The sequence below is a fragment of the Sparus aurata genome, chromosome 15, assembly GCF_900880675.1.
Source record: "Sparus aurata chromosome 15, fSpaAur1.1, whole genome shotgun sequence".
Classification (NCBI taxonomy): Eukaryota; Metazoa; Chordata; class Actinopteri; order Spariformes; family Sparidae; genus Sparus; species Sparus aurata.
The window spans coordinates 29709230-29725722 of NC_044201.1; the positions used below are offsets into that span (position 1 = coordinate 29709230).

At 42.2% G+C, this 16493-nt stretch overlaps 1 protein-coding gene across 1 annotated transcript; it reads right to left on the reverse strand.

Annotated features, from left to right (window-relative positions):
- Nucleotides 1-172: 172 nt before the first annotated feature.
- LOC115596174 (high-affinity choline transporter 1-like) lies at nt 173-12794 on the reverse strand. The gene is made up of 8 exons (XM_030441005.1): nt 12497-12794; nt 10928-11044; nt 9385-9540; nt 9039-9187; nt 7849-7992; nt 7546-7699; nt 1542-1759; nt 173-1290 (listed from the first exon to the last, which is right to left on the reverse strand). The coding sequence occupies exons 1-8, from the start codon at nt 12678-12680 to the stop codon at nt 730-732; spliced, it is 1683 nt and encodes a 560-aa protein (XP_030296865.1). The 5' UTR covers nt 12681-12794; the 3' UTR covers nt 173-729.
- Between the last annotated feature and the right edge of the window lie 3699 nt (nt 12795-16493).

Consider the following 16493-nt stretch of genomic DNA (forward strand, 5'->3'; position numbering starts at 1 on the left):
GCAATTTTCTTTGCCCTAGGTCTTTAGATGAAGGTAGGTATGAAGAATATGACATTTACCTTCTAAAAACTTGTAATTTCTTCTAACTTGATCATATTAACATATATGGCAGCATATTTGTCATACCAATATATGACTGTCCCTGTCACAATTTTTACTGTGATAAAAGATTGATGATTGATCAACTTTCATTATAATTAGCACCTTTAAGATGTCTCCTTTTGTCAAACATACAAACAACACTCAAAATAAAGATTCAGGAATGTGACAGGAAATAAAAATGAATTATACCCTGTGTGCTTTGTGTATTGTGTATAGACATTCCCACCATAACCAAAACAAGTTAATTGGTAACAAAATCACGAATGAAAAATAATACATACATATTTGTGCTGCTAAAATGACCGTAAGAACCCAGAGGATATTGTTATGGCCCTATTTTGCCAGTCACACTCATGAATGGGAGGTGAAGAGATGAACATGCAGCGTTTCATCCAATGGTAAGTGAGAATAATGTTTGTGTGAATATATATGTGTGCAGGAAACAGCGGAACAAACTACCATGTGAGCATGTGTGCCAGCGACACAATTAAGAAATGCGGTTTGTGTGTGTGTGTGTGTGTTTGCTGCCAACAGTCAGTGATACAGCTGATGAACAAGATATTTACTATTATCTCCTGGTCTATATCATACCTCAAGAAAACAGATACTACTGTACACAGAGGAACATCAACAACTTGTGCTAATCATTGGCTCCGATGCCTCATTCAGAGACTTGTTTCTGTTCAATTTCTCATTCTCATCATGTTCTGTGGTGTCACCTATTGGTGTCAGAGGTTGTGGTGAGTGCTGGACTTTCACTTTGAACACATCCCACTTTTCAGGAAGCATGCCTTTGTTGAAGAGCACAGAAGCCAGATAGGAGAACAACAAGATGACAGCAATGGCAGACAGCATAGAGATGGTCTTAACTGGAGAGTACTGGACATAAACATCGTCCTCAAGAGTGCATCCTGGGAAGTGTATGACTGGTGCTAACCCTAGTGATGGGTCTCCACTGAGCAGTCTTAATGGTATTCCCACCAGAAAGCCCATAATAGCCCCGTAACCGTTGGAGATGTTGAAGAAGAGGACGCAGAGGAGTTGAGGGAAAATTACGATGTAAGCCACTTCAGCAGACACAAACCAGAATAAAAGGACGCTGGTATTCTGGCTGGTGAGTGATGTACCAACCAAGCCCACTACCAACACAGAAGCACGGATCACCCACTGAATCTCTCTGTCTGATGCCTGAAGAGGAAAAAGAAGAGGGAGAAGAACAGGTAAACAATACATGAATGAGACTGTCCTGCTGTCAGATACCTCTATCCCTGCTTTCTTAGCTTGTTTCCCATCGTGATACTTTATTTCAATTATTCTATTCTGCATTCAATTGCCTCCATTTTAATATAAATGTGACACTTCATGATAGCAAACAATGTTGGTTAGGATTTTTCTTGTGATGAAGCAAATTGAAAAAAAAAAAAATTGAATTTTCTCACCTGAGGCCTCAGGATGTTCTTGTAGATGTTGAAGCTGAAGACAGAAGCTGCAGAGAGCAAAGCAGAGTCAGCTGATGACATCACAGCAGCGGCCACACATCCAATACCGATAATGGAGATAACAGATGGTGCGAGGTGTTGCAGGGCGATGGGCAGAACTAGAGCTGCTTCCCCACGTTCAAATGGAGATGGTGAACCATAGGTAGTCAGGTTCCAGTCTGAAGCATGGACACAAAAGCAAATGGTCACATTATCTGTCCTAGTCTACTGTATATACCAGGAGGTGAGCCCTGTGTGATAAGACAGACAAATCAGAGAGGGCTGTGTTGAACATTGAACCCCAACCTGCAAGTCACACCACCCAAATGTGCCAGGTGCCTATCTGCAATGAAATTCCTCTGGACATGCTGAAAAAGTTTGTCTTAGTAGAGCTGTACAATATCCTAGTCTTTTCCCCTATTGTAGAGACTCACATACAGCATGTTCACCAGGGTCTGCAGCACCTCCCTGACCACCAGCTCTTCATGAAAGCAGAGTTTGATTCTCATGTTTCCTCAGTTTAATTCCTGTGTTTTGTCTTGTCATCCAACAACATTAAGATGGACCACGTTAATGTTAACACTGTAGCTGGCTGGCCTATGCCTACCAGTCAAAAGCTATTGCCATGTTTTCTCAGGTTTGTTTAATTCTACAGAAAGGTCTTTAGGGAAGTTTCACCTCGCCGCCCATGCTTGCAGTTTGTGGTGGAGGTGGAATGCCTCGGATGTTGGCGTTGGGGGAAATGCTCCCTTATAACTCCACTGAGGATGAGAAACTCCCTGTGCCTCCATATCCTGGAAACTTTCCCCTACAGAGGGGAATTGAAACGTGAGGAACAGAGAACTGCTGACAGTGAAGGTGGCATTGGAGGAGTGGCATAACTGGTTGGAGGGAGCGACCATCCTTAGCTTCTTTGGATCGACCGCAACTCATCACCAGACAGGCCAGGTGGGCTCCATTTTATTCAACTTTACTCTTCTAAGAACACTTAACCCGACATCCTGTCTCATATGTTTGACTATGACTCCTTTGCCAAGTCTTCAACTTATTATTGGCCTTCTTCCTGCGTTGTTAGAGGTCCAAGTTGGATTGTTAAAAAGTGAGTCATACAAAGAGTCCTCCTACTCCAGGTCATCCGCTAGACCCACACTTTCTGTTTCTCGCAAGCTGCTTGCTGAGTATTTGACCAGAACTAAGCCCCCTGACGTCCTCCTCTGGGACTCCTATACCCACTCCTGATGCTGCATTGTCCCTTGTCAGACATTTCTCTGGACTTCATCAAGGGTCTACGTCCCTCTAAAGGTAACACCACCATCCTCAGTGTTGTTGACAAATTCCCAAAAACGGTTCATTTTATCCCTCTATCCAAACTTAAAAATGTCTGGAAACCATATAAATGTACTAATTTTCCCCTACAAAATCGATTAGCGGTTAATGAAAATACAAAAAAAACATAAACAAAATCACATAAATGTGACCATACATTTTGTGTGTTTCACACTCTCCCTGACAAAATAAAAAATGGCTCCAGACATTTCAAAGCCCTAAACATCAAACCTTTTACATTCCATGAACATTTTCTATACCCAAAGCTAAGTTCCAGGTAAATATGTATGTGTGTGTGTGTGTGTGTGTGTGTGTGTGTGTGTGTGTGTGTGTATGTCTCTGTGTGCCAATAAGTATAGAAATTGTCCTGCAATGTATTGCATGGTTAAAGTGTAAAGCAGGATTTGGTATGGTGTGGGGTATGGTAGCATCTTGAAAGGTGTTTGGTAAGTCATAGGGCATGCCTGCGTTTCCCAGATCGGCATTAAGGGTGATCCATAGGCCCCCACTGTCTTGCAAACTGTTTGGGGTTGGAAAGAGGTTTGGCCTAATTATTCATACGTGGGCGTCTGGGTGGACCTCCAAGTTTGGGGATGACTAGCCTGATCATCATAGGGCTGCCCACCGATTGTCTGTGGGGCTACTGGTCTATCCTCTAGCTGCATCACCTCCTTCTGTTCACATTCTGCAGGTATTGGATCAACAGGTAAGTGCTCCTCTTCAGTCCATTCCTCCTCATGTGTTCTGTGTCTAGTTTCTCTGAATTCTCTCATTCAGGGTACGCACCAAGATACAGTCACTTGGTTCAAGGACAACATTCTTCATGTGGCGGTCATAGTATTTCTTTCCCGGAGAACTTGACTGTCGACTATTCTGAGAGGCGAGTCTGTAAGCTTCCTTCATCCTGGAGGCCACTTCTCTGCATAGTCTTTCGGAAAAGTGGCTTCTTCATTAGTAGCCAAGCCAAATATCATATCAACACACAGACGTGGGTGTCGTCCGCACATTAGATAGAAGGTTGAATCCAGTGGCATGTCTGGTACAGTTTAGGAGTGGATGATTTGTGGTATGTGTTCTCTCCATGTTTCCTTTTCTTTTTCCTCCAGGGTTCAGAGCATTTGGAGCAAGGTACGATTAAACCTCTGAGGTGTCTGGAGGACAACACATTCTGACTTACTTAAGTTAGATTCAATCATGACTGACCCACTTAGTTTGAATTCAATCATGACCAATTGATTTTCATTGTGTGAATAGAAGTCCAGGAGGTAGCTTCCAACTGTAAGGGGTCAAAGGTAACAAATGATTAAGTGCTTAGCTAAGCTTGACCTGCATGCCGAATAATAGGAGATGACTAAGCACAGATAGAACCCCTTTGTCTTCTGTTAAGTAATGCTGAGGTTTTAATGGAGCAGAGGACAAGTATTTTGGCATTGTTTTGTCCTCAGATTTGATAATATCAGAACGCGGCCGCTTCTGATCGGACTCAAGGCATTAGATTCTGTTTTAAATAAAGATTGCTCTATTTATTCACCCGGCCTTGCCTCCGCAGTATCCTTTATTATCGAACTACACACCGACACTTTTGAAGAGGGAAGCCCAGAAACGTCACCTCTCTGCCGGATTTCCCTTATGGTGGTAGGAGGTGGTCCTTGAGTGACCCACTCCACTCAGTTGTTGAAAAGTTTGTTCTCAAATTTTATCTCTTGGTCAATATGTAGTTTCCATGGGTAGCTGAACCGTCAGATGAAATCAATTGAAGAGTTTCTCTGCAGTTGTCTTTCCGGACTTGTTTCTGGTAGCATAGGCTTGTGCAAACCTGGTAAAATGGTCTACAACTACCAGAATGTACTCAAAGCCCCCCTTGCTAGATTCCAAGTGAAGGTAGTCAATAGAGACAAGCTGGAGGTGAGCTGGTGGTAATGCTCCCCATGGCCCTCTGATGTGTGAGACAGGTCACATACACCTCGACATTCTGTTTCATGTATGGCCAATAAAATCGGTCTCTAGCTAGGCCAAGGACTCTTTCCATCCCTGTATGACCCATATCATTATGGAGGTGTTTCAGGGCCGTAGGTCGGTACTGGTCAGGCAAGACTAGTTGACTCCTCTGGCTGGTTTTCCTGTATAGCAGACTATCTTGGAGGTAAAGTGTCCCCCACTCATGCAAAAGTTTCCTTGTAAGTTCGTTAATTCCCCTTTTTATGTCACCAGTCAGAGTTTTGCTAGTTTGATGATTTGACTGATTGCAGGATCATCCTGCTGAGATTTAATGAGCTCGTCAAAGCTTATAATTGGGAACAGCCCTGGTGACTGTAAGGTCAAACTACCTTACGACAGGTTCAGAAAAGCGACATAAACAACGTCTCATTGCTTAGAAGCTCTGCTGCATTCTCAATTGTCCAGAATGGTGTCTCTGGGCACCTCCTCCATGCATGAGTCAACATAGCTGTCAATGTCTCATCGCAACCTGGACAGTGTGTGAGCGTCCACATTGGCTTTTCCTGGTCAATGATTCACCTCAAACCAAAAAGTCAGTAAGTTCACCAACCCATTGGTGGCTGATGGCATTGAGCTTAGCTGTGCTCATCACATAGGTTAACGGGTTGTTTTCCGTATACACAAGGAAGTGAGGCACGTAGAAGAGGTAGCCTCAAAATTTCTCACATATGGCCCACTTTAATGCCAGAAATTCGAGTTTGCCTGAGTGAAGGTTGAAAGTTCGTTCTGCAGGCGTCAGTGTTCCGGACCAATAGGCAATTACTCTGAGCTTCCCTCCCTGGCGTTGGTATAGAACAGCATCAAGCCCTTGTTCTGATGCATCCGTGTGTAGCACAAAAGAGAGGTTGCCAAGCACTGGCGGGTTGTACAGGATGTGTACTAGATGGTCTAGGGCTCTCTGGGCTCTTCTGTCCACTGTATCCGGGTCCTGGATGACAGCTGTACCCCTTTTCCCTTCTTTTGCCTGGGCTGAGACACCACATGGCAATGTTTTTCGCTTGCAAGAGTTGATAAATTGACTTGAAAATTTTCGAGAAGTCTTGTACATACGCCTGATAATAACTGAGGAATCCTACTAGCTTGTGGACTTCTCCAACAGTGCTAGGGGAGACCAGCCTTCCCACGTAATGGCCCTCTTTCTTGAAGAGCTCGCAGTTGGTTGGCCTGAGCTTTAGACTGTGTAGTTGGAGGGCCCTCAAGACACATATCAGTACCTCAATATGATCTTCAAATATCTTAGCAAAGCAGAGGACATCAACCATGTATGGGATGCAGCAGTCCTCCCTCAAGGAGTTGAGCATTTCCTCCATGCTCCTCTGAAATGTGGCTGGGGCATTAAAAAGTCCAAAGGGGATGCACACCCACTCATACAAGCCCCATGGAGTGATGAATGCTGTCATGATGACACGCTTTTCCCTGATACAAAATTGAGAACCAGTTGTATCCACCGAGCGTGTCAATTATATATTGAATACATGGCAGGTGGTGTCTATCTGGGACTGTCTTTTTATTCAGGAACCTATAATGATTGCACAGCCTCAAGCTCCCGTCCTTGTTACGCACATAAACCACCGGAGCTGAGTATGGGGAATTTGATTTTATTATCCACTTCTTTGCCAATAAGTCCTGGATATACACCTTCACTTCTCTGTAGAGGGGCTTGGGGATTTGCCTGCATGGTTTTGCAAGTGATGTGGTGTCTGATCTTGGACCCCTATTTATGTCAGTGTTTTGGACAGTATTTTGTTCCCTGCTTGGATCCAGGGTCAGAATCTATTCTGCCTACCTTCACCATACCAATGGCTAGGACCGAATGGTTTGAACAGGAACTGGAATATGGCCTTCGCCTCCTTCTCTCCCAGAATTCAGCTACCTGTAGCAAACATCCCATCGAGTTCAGTATGCTTGCCTTGCTGTGACTCTGGTCAGCCTTCCCTGAGGTGTAGAGGGAGGTCACTGTTCTCTCAGCCCAAATACTCATCTGTCATCATTGTGGGTATTGAATGGGGCTCACCAGAAAAGGACAGCCGATTGCTGGCAATTACTGCTCCCTCTTACTGGCCTAGACGAAGGATTTACCTGTCAACGCTGGTTCTCCTCCATCAGTCCTTTTTAACAGTTTCCACCTTGGTCATTGGTAGGGTTATGGACTTCAGGGGTTTCCACCAGCAACATTAAGGACCCAGACTACCATGTATCTTGGCATCTGGCCTCACTTTTCCACTTTTATGTTAATTTCAGGAGATGTTCAAGTTCACTTAAGCGGAGGGAAAGGTGGCCTCCATGAAGTTGACAACCTTCTGGTTGGACAGTCTTTCATGACTGTTAAAGTTAATCATAAATCATTTGTGTGTTTACATTATTGATTGATAAATAGATAGATTTGTGTTGCGAAAACGTTTACAACCAAAGAAAACAAATGTTAGCACATGATTTTTATCAAACAAATTCAGATATCATAATTTTTCAATCATAAAAGCTTCCAAGAAATATAAGGTAAGAATTACAAAATGGAAACACAAATTCCAACAAATTCAAACAAAAGAAATGTGCAAATAATAACACAATTTACTTTTCACAATTATCAGAATATAGACATTAGCTTTGACAGTTCACGTCAGTATGTAAAAGCTTTTCATACCTGTGGACGCGGTGGCAGCCCCAAGCAGTATGGGAGGTATCAAAAGTACAAGATAGATGAAAGCAGCAAGAAAGCATGAACGCTTTGCTGTGGCTGAGGAAGCAGCTGACAAGGTCCTCTGGTGGAAGCTCTGATATCCCAGAGACCCCAGTGCCTTCAAAGTAAAACAGTTAGTTGGTTAATGTGATTACCAATGTGGCATCTCCATAAATCATGCTGTTTTTGGTATTATGCTGTTGTTTTTTTGTTTTTGTTTTTCATCTTCAGTGAGTTTGTTCACAGTAATATTTGCTGTTTACTTACAAAGAATAAGAAATCATCAATCATGATCCAGGTCTTTTTCAGCTCTGGTTTACCAATCCAGGGAGCGTGTAAGGTGTTTTTCATCAGTGTCTGGCTGATATCCGAGACAGAAGGATTCATCAAAACAAAGGGAACGCAGAGCCACTGCAAAGACAATTATACAAATGTAAATGATCAACACACATTTTCAAAGGGTCCTTTGGACTTTTTATGTTGCCTTATTTTATTCCACACTGCACTAAGCCCAGGGATGAAGCATTCTTAAAACCTTTTGTAGGAAATTAAATAGTTTTGAATTCTATAATCATCATGTATGGTAGAGAACAGATCAGGATGTAAGAGGAGGGGAGATTCCCCTTCACCTAATGTGGGGATCAGAAAGTCATGAGGGGCAATTCTCTTTGCCTGGTTCTTTACAGGGAGGTAGATAGGATGACATTGACAGTCCACTAAATCATCAAAGGGTCACTGTCCTTGGAAAGGCATGATCATCATAAAAATCATGGGGTCATTGTTTTGGGAAGAAATGATTAACAACTGTCGTAAAAGTATGTGACCCCGACTCTGTTGTATTTAAGTCAAAAACATATGGAAGACAGGAGAGAACACTTCAGGTCTTCTCTCCATGCTGCATGTATTAAAGAGATCACGATGAGTCTAAAAGTCTTCAGACAATTAGCAGCTCTCTACCTCAACAAGGAAATTTCCCCTACAGTTCCAAGCTCAGGGAGCTGTTAGCCCCAGACTAATGACGTTTTTCCACTGGCATCTGTTTCAATGCCGAGTCAGACCAAGCTTAGCTCATTTGCTTTTCCATCACCAGTTGTACTGTGCCGAGTTGAGCCAGGCCGTGCTGGTAATGGACCTGCTCTGGAGCAGGGCCAAGCCGCAGCTGCCCCGCCTCCAAGCGGGCTGCAGTGATGTCTCATGACTGTAACCGTCTCCCCCTAAAATCGTTATTCAGCTCAACAGCAAAACCCCAGCCGGGTCGGCAGATGTACTGGAAAACCGGCATGAGAAGGCTTTCATACTGGAACAATGTTGGCACATAGTAGGCTGACCGTGACTCTAGCTGGAGGCTTGCTGGCCCTGCTGTAGAGTAGGTTAGTCCTGAGTTTGCAGGGATTAGGATAGCAGTGTGAAAACCCCTAATGAAAACAACATATATAAAGCATTTATAGCAAACCAACCAGGCTGATGAATATGAGGACCAGCTGTATAACATCTGTGTAGGCCACAGAGTAGAGACCTCCCAGCAGTGTGTAGGTGATGGCGACAGCAGCAGAGATCCAGATGCACACAGTGAAGGACAAATCCAGGACCACGCTCATAACTCCTCCTGTCAAACACATTCTAGCAGTGAGATTTCATAACCAGTATCTGAGTGCCTATTACCGCTCAAAATCAATATGAGAGTAGGAATTTACATCCATGTATACATTTATTTTACTTGAAAGATTACACAAATGTAAGAACACAGTTACAATTATACATATCTGAATGTATGTATTGAAAGTACATACATATATACTGTACCTAAAGCAATTAATGTTGATGGCACCCAAAGCAAATCAACAATAACTGAAGCCAGGCTCAGTCCAGCTACCAGCACTTTTCCATACTTGATATGGAAAGGGTCCATCATCGTCACATAGTTTTCTTCTCTCATTGGCTTGGCGAACACAAAGCCAACTTGATTTGAGAAAGGACAGACCACAGTACAAATAGGAATTAAAATAGGGTGAGAAACATTTTTTAGATCCATTTCTTGTCAGCCTTTTAACGGGAAAAAAAAAAACAAAAAAAACAGAAAAATAATACAACATCCTGAACTTCAGTAAGGAAGCTGTAAATTCTTATATGCGTCACTTTATCTCAATAGAGGCTGAGTTGAAACACAGTGTTTGTTTGGACTATGTATCATCAATGTGCTTCATTGTGGCCAAATTAATAACGATTTCCTGGTATGTGTATTTTATGTGTTTTCTTTGTCTTCTGTTTCCCTTTTTGTTTTCTTCACCTGTCTGATTAGCTCCGCCCTGTTACCTGAGTTCTTTCTGTAGTTGCCTTCTCTCCACACCTGCACTTCTTCTCCCTCATTAGCCCCTCCCCCTTTTTCCAGTCTTTTCTCACATTTTTTCCAGCCTCTCAGCATCTTCCCTGTTTCTAGTGTTTTTCTGTTCTCACCTGTGTAACTCTACCTGCACCTCCTTGCATTGTTTATTTAGTTTGTATTTGAGTCCAGTCTTTTGTTCAGTCATTTGCTTAGTTTCAGATATTTTGCTTCTTTTCTGTTATTTTGCTTAGTTTCTGTGATCTAGCTGCTGCCTTGTTTCCATGATTCTGCTTAGTTTACGTTGTCTTGCTGTTCATGTTTCTCGGATGTTCCTTTATGTTTGCTGGTTCCTTGTATTGTCGTTATCCAGTTTAAAACTTCATCCAATATACACTTCCTGCCTGCTCTCATACACTTGGGTCGATCTTTCTTTTGGGTGTCAAATCTTTTGGCATTTCATTTGCCTCCTGTTTTTACAGTTTACAGTTGCCATTACATTGATGTGTTAATTTGAACTTGTCTGTAAATTAAAGCATTTAGTTGGTATACATATTTTTTTCCAGTTGCATAATCACTGGTGCTGGTTCACATTCATGACATTGTGATACTGCGTTCAGGAAAACATTTCAAACTCATTCTAGAAAAGGTTCAACAGCACATCACTCACAGTAAAAGTCCAACTTTTAAATCTTGATGTCACACAACAATGGCAGCACCCATGTGGAGGTGATAGGATGTGTTTCTAGCTGACAGTATTTGTATTAGTATACGTTTTTCGTTGACTTTTGCAAACAAACTGCCTGTTTGCTGACTTGTACCTGCATGTAATCTATGTCATCAATAAATCCCTGAAGTCATCCTGCTGCCTACTCTGTCTGCGTTTCGGTCATATCTCTTTTGTGTAAGTCAAACTTTACTGTTGCCAACAAAATGACTTTCAGGTTTAAGTAAGTAGTCTATATGTGTGACATACACATACATGTGAAATACAGTATCTTTTCAAATGGAAGTTTAAACTCTTACCAATTAAAAAAGACACGCTGAATGCCAGATGCATCACGATTGCCCATGTTAGTCCCATGGAGGGCGTGTAAACCATCTCAACTGTTCCAACAATGAGGCCTCCTCCGACCCACGTAGCTACAGGATGGATGGAAACACAGCAAATCAATTTAGAGGACAAAGAGCAGCTATTTGTACAGAGGACAAAAGGAAGGGTGATAATTGATCATCAGTAATAAAGTGAAAAGACAAGGAGACAGTACTGCTTTCCAAGTGTAGCAAGGAAATCATTTCAAATGAATTAAACTCCTCCTCTGCGTAATTGTCTAGATTATCTAAAAATCTGAAACAGAGAAAAAAAAATCTGTCCTTAGTGATGATGACTCCGTTAACCGTGATTCTGAAATGAAAACTAAATCCTGGTCAGAATCAGTCAGCAAACTGTCAAGCTGCTTAGTCTTGGACACATTGCTTAATATGTTCAAATGTCCATCAATCAGTCTTTTTAATTTTCTTTCCCTAAAAAAAAGTTTCATTTTGCATGGAACTAATCTGGATTATAAAACCTGAATACTCTTTTCTGTCCAAAGGAAATATCATACATACATTAAACATCTTATTTAGTTTATTTAGTCTACTTTATGCTATCTTTATTTGATTAGTATTTTTCCTTTTCAAGTGACTGACTTGTTTTAACATGCTGACTTGTTTCTGTCCTAAATGTGACTTAATTATCCCCTCGGAGACAAATAAAGTATTTTTGAAATATTTCAATTGAATTGAGAGCTACTGCCAGAGCTACATGGTGATACATGTCAAGTAAGAGCAAACACTCCAAAAGTACACAAGAAAATGTCAAAAAAATTAAGCAGGTGACTAACCAGGAACTGAAGACTGTTTGCGTTTTCAATTATTTTTGTTGTTTTTTTAAAGTAAAGTTTAAAGATAGGCTGCAAATAGATTTTTTTTTAAACTAATGGCACTAAGTAGAGCACATACCTCAGTCAACGCCCTACAGTCCCATTTTATACTCAGTCATAGATCGCAGCCATCAAAATACAACTGATGTGTGAAATACACATCCATGCATTATTTTCTGAGAAATTAATGAAAGTGTTGAAAAACGCTCACAGTGAAGTGTGAAAAGAATGTGTGGGTCTGCTCACCCCCCCTCACTGTACATGACAACCTTCACCTCTGTCATACAGAGTCTCTCCAGGCACATGGCCCTGTGCAGTATTTCAGTAGTGAAATAATACATGTGCAACATTTCAGTGTGAATTTTTATTTCATTTTCATGTTTAGTCATAGTGTGTACTTATACAGTGTATATTTTACTCCCTTTGTATTTATTTGATCCTCTCATAGCCTTTCTCTGCCTTTCATCTAGCTAACTTTAAGAGGCACACCCAAGAGTTCCAGTCCACCTGTGCTACCCTGTGCCTGTGTAAAGAACATCTTATTATGAACTGGAAACTGTGTGTTCTTTTGCAACACCTACAATATAAAGGGCATCAATGATATTCCCAGAGTTTTAGAAACACAGTCATACAGTTTCCATCCTAGTTTAGCCAGCTGTGCTCTCCTCACCTGTCATTGTGAACATCCCCACCACCCAGTTTATGTTCCGGTTTCCCAGCAGAGTCATGTCCATTCCTGTTGCTGCACTTTTCTTCTGTTCCCTTTTGGACTTAAAAGAAGCCCAGATGCCGGTCCCAAGGACCAGGAGGTAGAAAACCACCATCGCTATCACTCCTGGGATGTTGACGGCCATGGTGGACTGGTTGACTGGCTTCCTCTGTGAGCATGTGGATAACAACTGATTGCCAAGTCACTTATTCCTGTTAGAATTCCTGTTAGGATGGGGTCTCTCCTGACCCCATACCCCCACACCGATTTACTCCCGCCCCCTAAATTCACTCTCCGTTCCTCGCTTCTGCCAAGCTTTTATGTCCTCAATCACAGTTCTTAATACAGGTGAACAATATGGCCTCACCGTAGATGAACTTGCCTTTGGTTTTAACGGCTCTTGCACAAATATTTTAGACTCTATAGCTCCAGTCAGACTTAAAAAGTTGAAACCTCATTCTCTGCCATGGCTGAACAAAGAATGGAATGGAAATGAAAAAAGGATCATCTCAGTGTCTCTCTTGCTTCTCTCAAAGAGCTAATGTTCACTTATCAGTGTACAATCAGAGAAGCAAGAGGTAACTATTTTTCTGAGTTGATTGCCAAACAAGGTCATAATCACAGAATTCTTTCTAAAACTGTATTCTAAATTCTAAATTCTGTGGTTGGCCCTGTGATGGAAATTTTGTACTTTGTGAAGAGAGATGTGAATTGAAGTCTTACATAGGAATGTTCAATGTAACTGTTTAACATGACCTGTAACCTGTGACCTTGTTTTAGGCTGTTTTATTATCTATGTGTGGTATTGAGTGACCACTGGAGCCTATCACTTCCTTCTCTGTGGAGTATTCCTTTAAGTGCAGGTCATAAATTAGGAACTAATGGAGTGAAAACACACCCACAATGAGGGATATATACCATGCTTTTCTCTTCAGATATTGAGTCTTCACTTTGTAACAGACCTGCGTGTTGCTCTGTGAATGCTCCACTTGTAAAAGATTAAAACCTTGTTTGAACCTTGAGCTGACTCCGATCTCCTTCCTCCAGTTCTAAATTATCACAGAATTATTTTAACAGGCCCCCCTCCTAGCCACCCAGTTGAATCCTCCCGAGACAAATGTGAAGAATTTCTTAATCACTTTTTTAACAAAATAGTGGAGATTCGGCAGCTTTTTGACACTGAATTCAGAGAGATGGTAGTTGACTCCTGCCCACTCTTAACGTTAACCCATTTCAGTAAAATCTCTCAGTCTACCCTGGAACGTACTATTGCACTTTCAAAATCATCTATCTGCCTTTCACACTGCATTACCACTTGGTTTTTAAAAGCTGTATTTAAGGTCCTGGTTTCCACTCCCTACACAGCACTGAGATTGCACTGGTCAAGGTCATCAATGACTTTTTCATGGATTAAAATTCTCCATCGCTACAACGGATTTCCAACATTCAAACTTCAGAGAGGCGACTTATGAGACCAATGTAGTTCAGAGGAGAACAAGTGTTGGCTGATTTTTATTGACAGATCACAGTCACAGTCTGCAGCCTATGGTACCATTAACAGCATGTGCGCGCCTGACAAATGACAGTGTAGTGAGCCACACAGGGATCTAAACATGGAGCGGTGCTAAAGTTTAGCTGGACAAGGACTCATCGCGATTCAGTTCAACATTATATAAGCCCACGGCAACATAACGTCATATCAAAGACTATTAAATAACGGAGAGGCCTTTTGTCTGGTTCATGGTTCGGTGGGGGGGGGGGGGGAGATTTACTGATACTGTAGCGGAACCACAAGGTCCAAAAGACTGAAACCATCCGGCACCCAGTGAAGGATGGAAGAGGAAGAAGATGAAGAAAAACTTGAAGAAGATAGAGGTACAGTAAGGTCAGTGTGATGAAGTGAATGACAATAGTTTAATGCATCGTTAACAACATCTTTGTTGGAGCAGAGTGTTAACTTGCTAGCTTACTTCGGACGATAGCAGCATTGTTTAATAATCAATAAATAGCTGAGTCGACATGTGTTTCTCCACCTTAAATTCATCAGGGACGTTTGGAAAGTTAACGTTAGACCTGTTCAGGTGTTATTTTCACCTTAGCTTTCTCATATCATTCATAGGCAATATATATATACTTGCACTCTGGTTAGACTGAATTGCATTGCAATGACAACAAAGTTGAATGAATCTCATCACATTTTCAGTATTAGTCTTATGTATAGCACACACCAAGCATCTGTTTTTTCTATTAAAATCTAACATCCACTGGTCACATATACGTATCTTCTCTCTTCAGATGCACTTTTAAAGTATTTCAGCAGCAGCCCAGTGACACAGCATCAGGTGCTCCTGTCCTTCTACCTCAGCACAGCAGAGTGACACAGCATCAGGACTAAAGGCACCAACAGACCTGCTGACTGGACATCTCTTCTAACTGACAAAGTGAGATGAGAGTTAGTTCACAGAGGACCAGTTCAAATAAAAAAGCAGTTACACATTTCCCAAAAACAAAGATGGGAGAGTGTCAACATGACTTTTGTAACAGAGTCTTGATCAATGCTGAAAAAATCAAAAGCAGCTGGCTGATGTACTCAAACAGAAATGATAGCTTGCACTGCTTCTGCTGCTAAATGTTTCCTCCAAAAGAATACAGACTTAATAAGGAAGGACTATAGGACTGGACAAATGCAAGCCACTTGCTGAAGGTTCATGAGGATAGCCGGGAGCACAATTCCCACATGACAACATGGAGGTCGTTTTGCAAAGCGGCTGACAATAGAGTGAGAGACGGCACTCACATAATATGTTTAAACAATGTCTTATTTATATTGTATTTATTACTTGTTTCTTTCTTAAGTTTTTATTTGGTGTGATATTTTTGTCTTGAATACATACATGCAGTTTCTGTGTGAGTATATGAAAACTGATTGTGAAATTGGCTGCGATGCAAGGGGGCGCCAGCTAAGATCTTGCCAAGGGCACCAAATTACTCAGGGCCGGCGCTGCTGAGTCCTGTTAGAGTGGTAACATGCAGACCAATGTCTGTGATATCTCTGGCTCTTGAGAATATCATGAATTTGGTTTTGTTTGCATTAAGGACAAATTTCAAGTAAAAAGAGAATCTTGCAGTTTTGTAATTGTGATGAGAAATTACAATTGAGAAGGCTTTATATGCAGTACATGACTGTATCATCACCAAAAAGATGGCTGTTAGAATTTGTCATAGAGGATGTAATATTGTTAGAGAGATAGAGAGATTGTTAGTAGAGATTGTGAATAAGACAAGAGCCAGTATTGAACCTTGCAGAATCCGTTTAAGGCCCCCACACACCGCCCAGACTCAAACCAACAGCCAACTGCCTTTATCCGACCACTTCTCGCCTGACCCGTTCGAGAGAGCTGAGCCGAAAGACGAAGCTCTCGATTTACCGGTCAATCTACGTTCTTTCTCTTACCTATGGCCATGAACTTTGGGGCATGACCGAAAGGGAAAGGCAAAGATCCCGGATACAAGCGACCGAAATGAGTTTCCTCCGCAAGGTGGCGGGGCGCTCCCTTAGAGATAGGGTGAAGAGCTCTGTCACCCGGGAGGAGCTCGGAGTAGAGCCGCTGCTCCTCCACATCGCGAGGAGCCAGCTGAGGTGGCTTGGGCATCTGTTTCGGCTGCCCCTGGCTGGTTCCTGGCATGTCCCACCGGTAGGAGACCCCGAGGAAGACCCAGGACACGCTGGAGTGACTATGTAGCTCGGCTGGCCTGGGAATGTCTTGGGATCCTCCTGGAAGAGCTGGACGAAGTGTCTGGGAAGAGGGAAGTCTGGGTGTCCCTGCTCAGGCAGCTGCCGCCGCGACCCAGCCCCGGATAACGCGGAAGAAGATGGATGGATGGATAGATATATTTTCACCACTGGATGGACTCCTAAGACTACAAATTATCCATTGATGTTGAATCAACAACATGC

What these genes read in the sequence shown, in the direction of transcription:
- LOC115596174 (XM_030441005.1), bottom strand. Translation starts at nt 12,680, where the DNA reads ATGGCCGTCAACATCCCAGGAGTGATAGCGATGGTGGTTTTCTACCTC. An exon ending in CAGCGTGTCTTTTTTAATTG is followed by an intron (nt 9,541 to 10,927) that starts GTAAGAGTTTAA and finishes TCTCAAATCAAG; the next exon opens with TTGGCTTTGTGTTCGCCAAG. An exon ending in AGAACATCCTGAGGCCTCAG is followed by an intron (nt 1,291 to 1,541) that starts GTGAGAAAATTC and finishes TTTCCTCTTCAG; the next exon opens with GCATCAGACAGAGAGATTCA.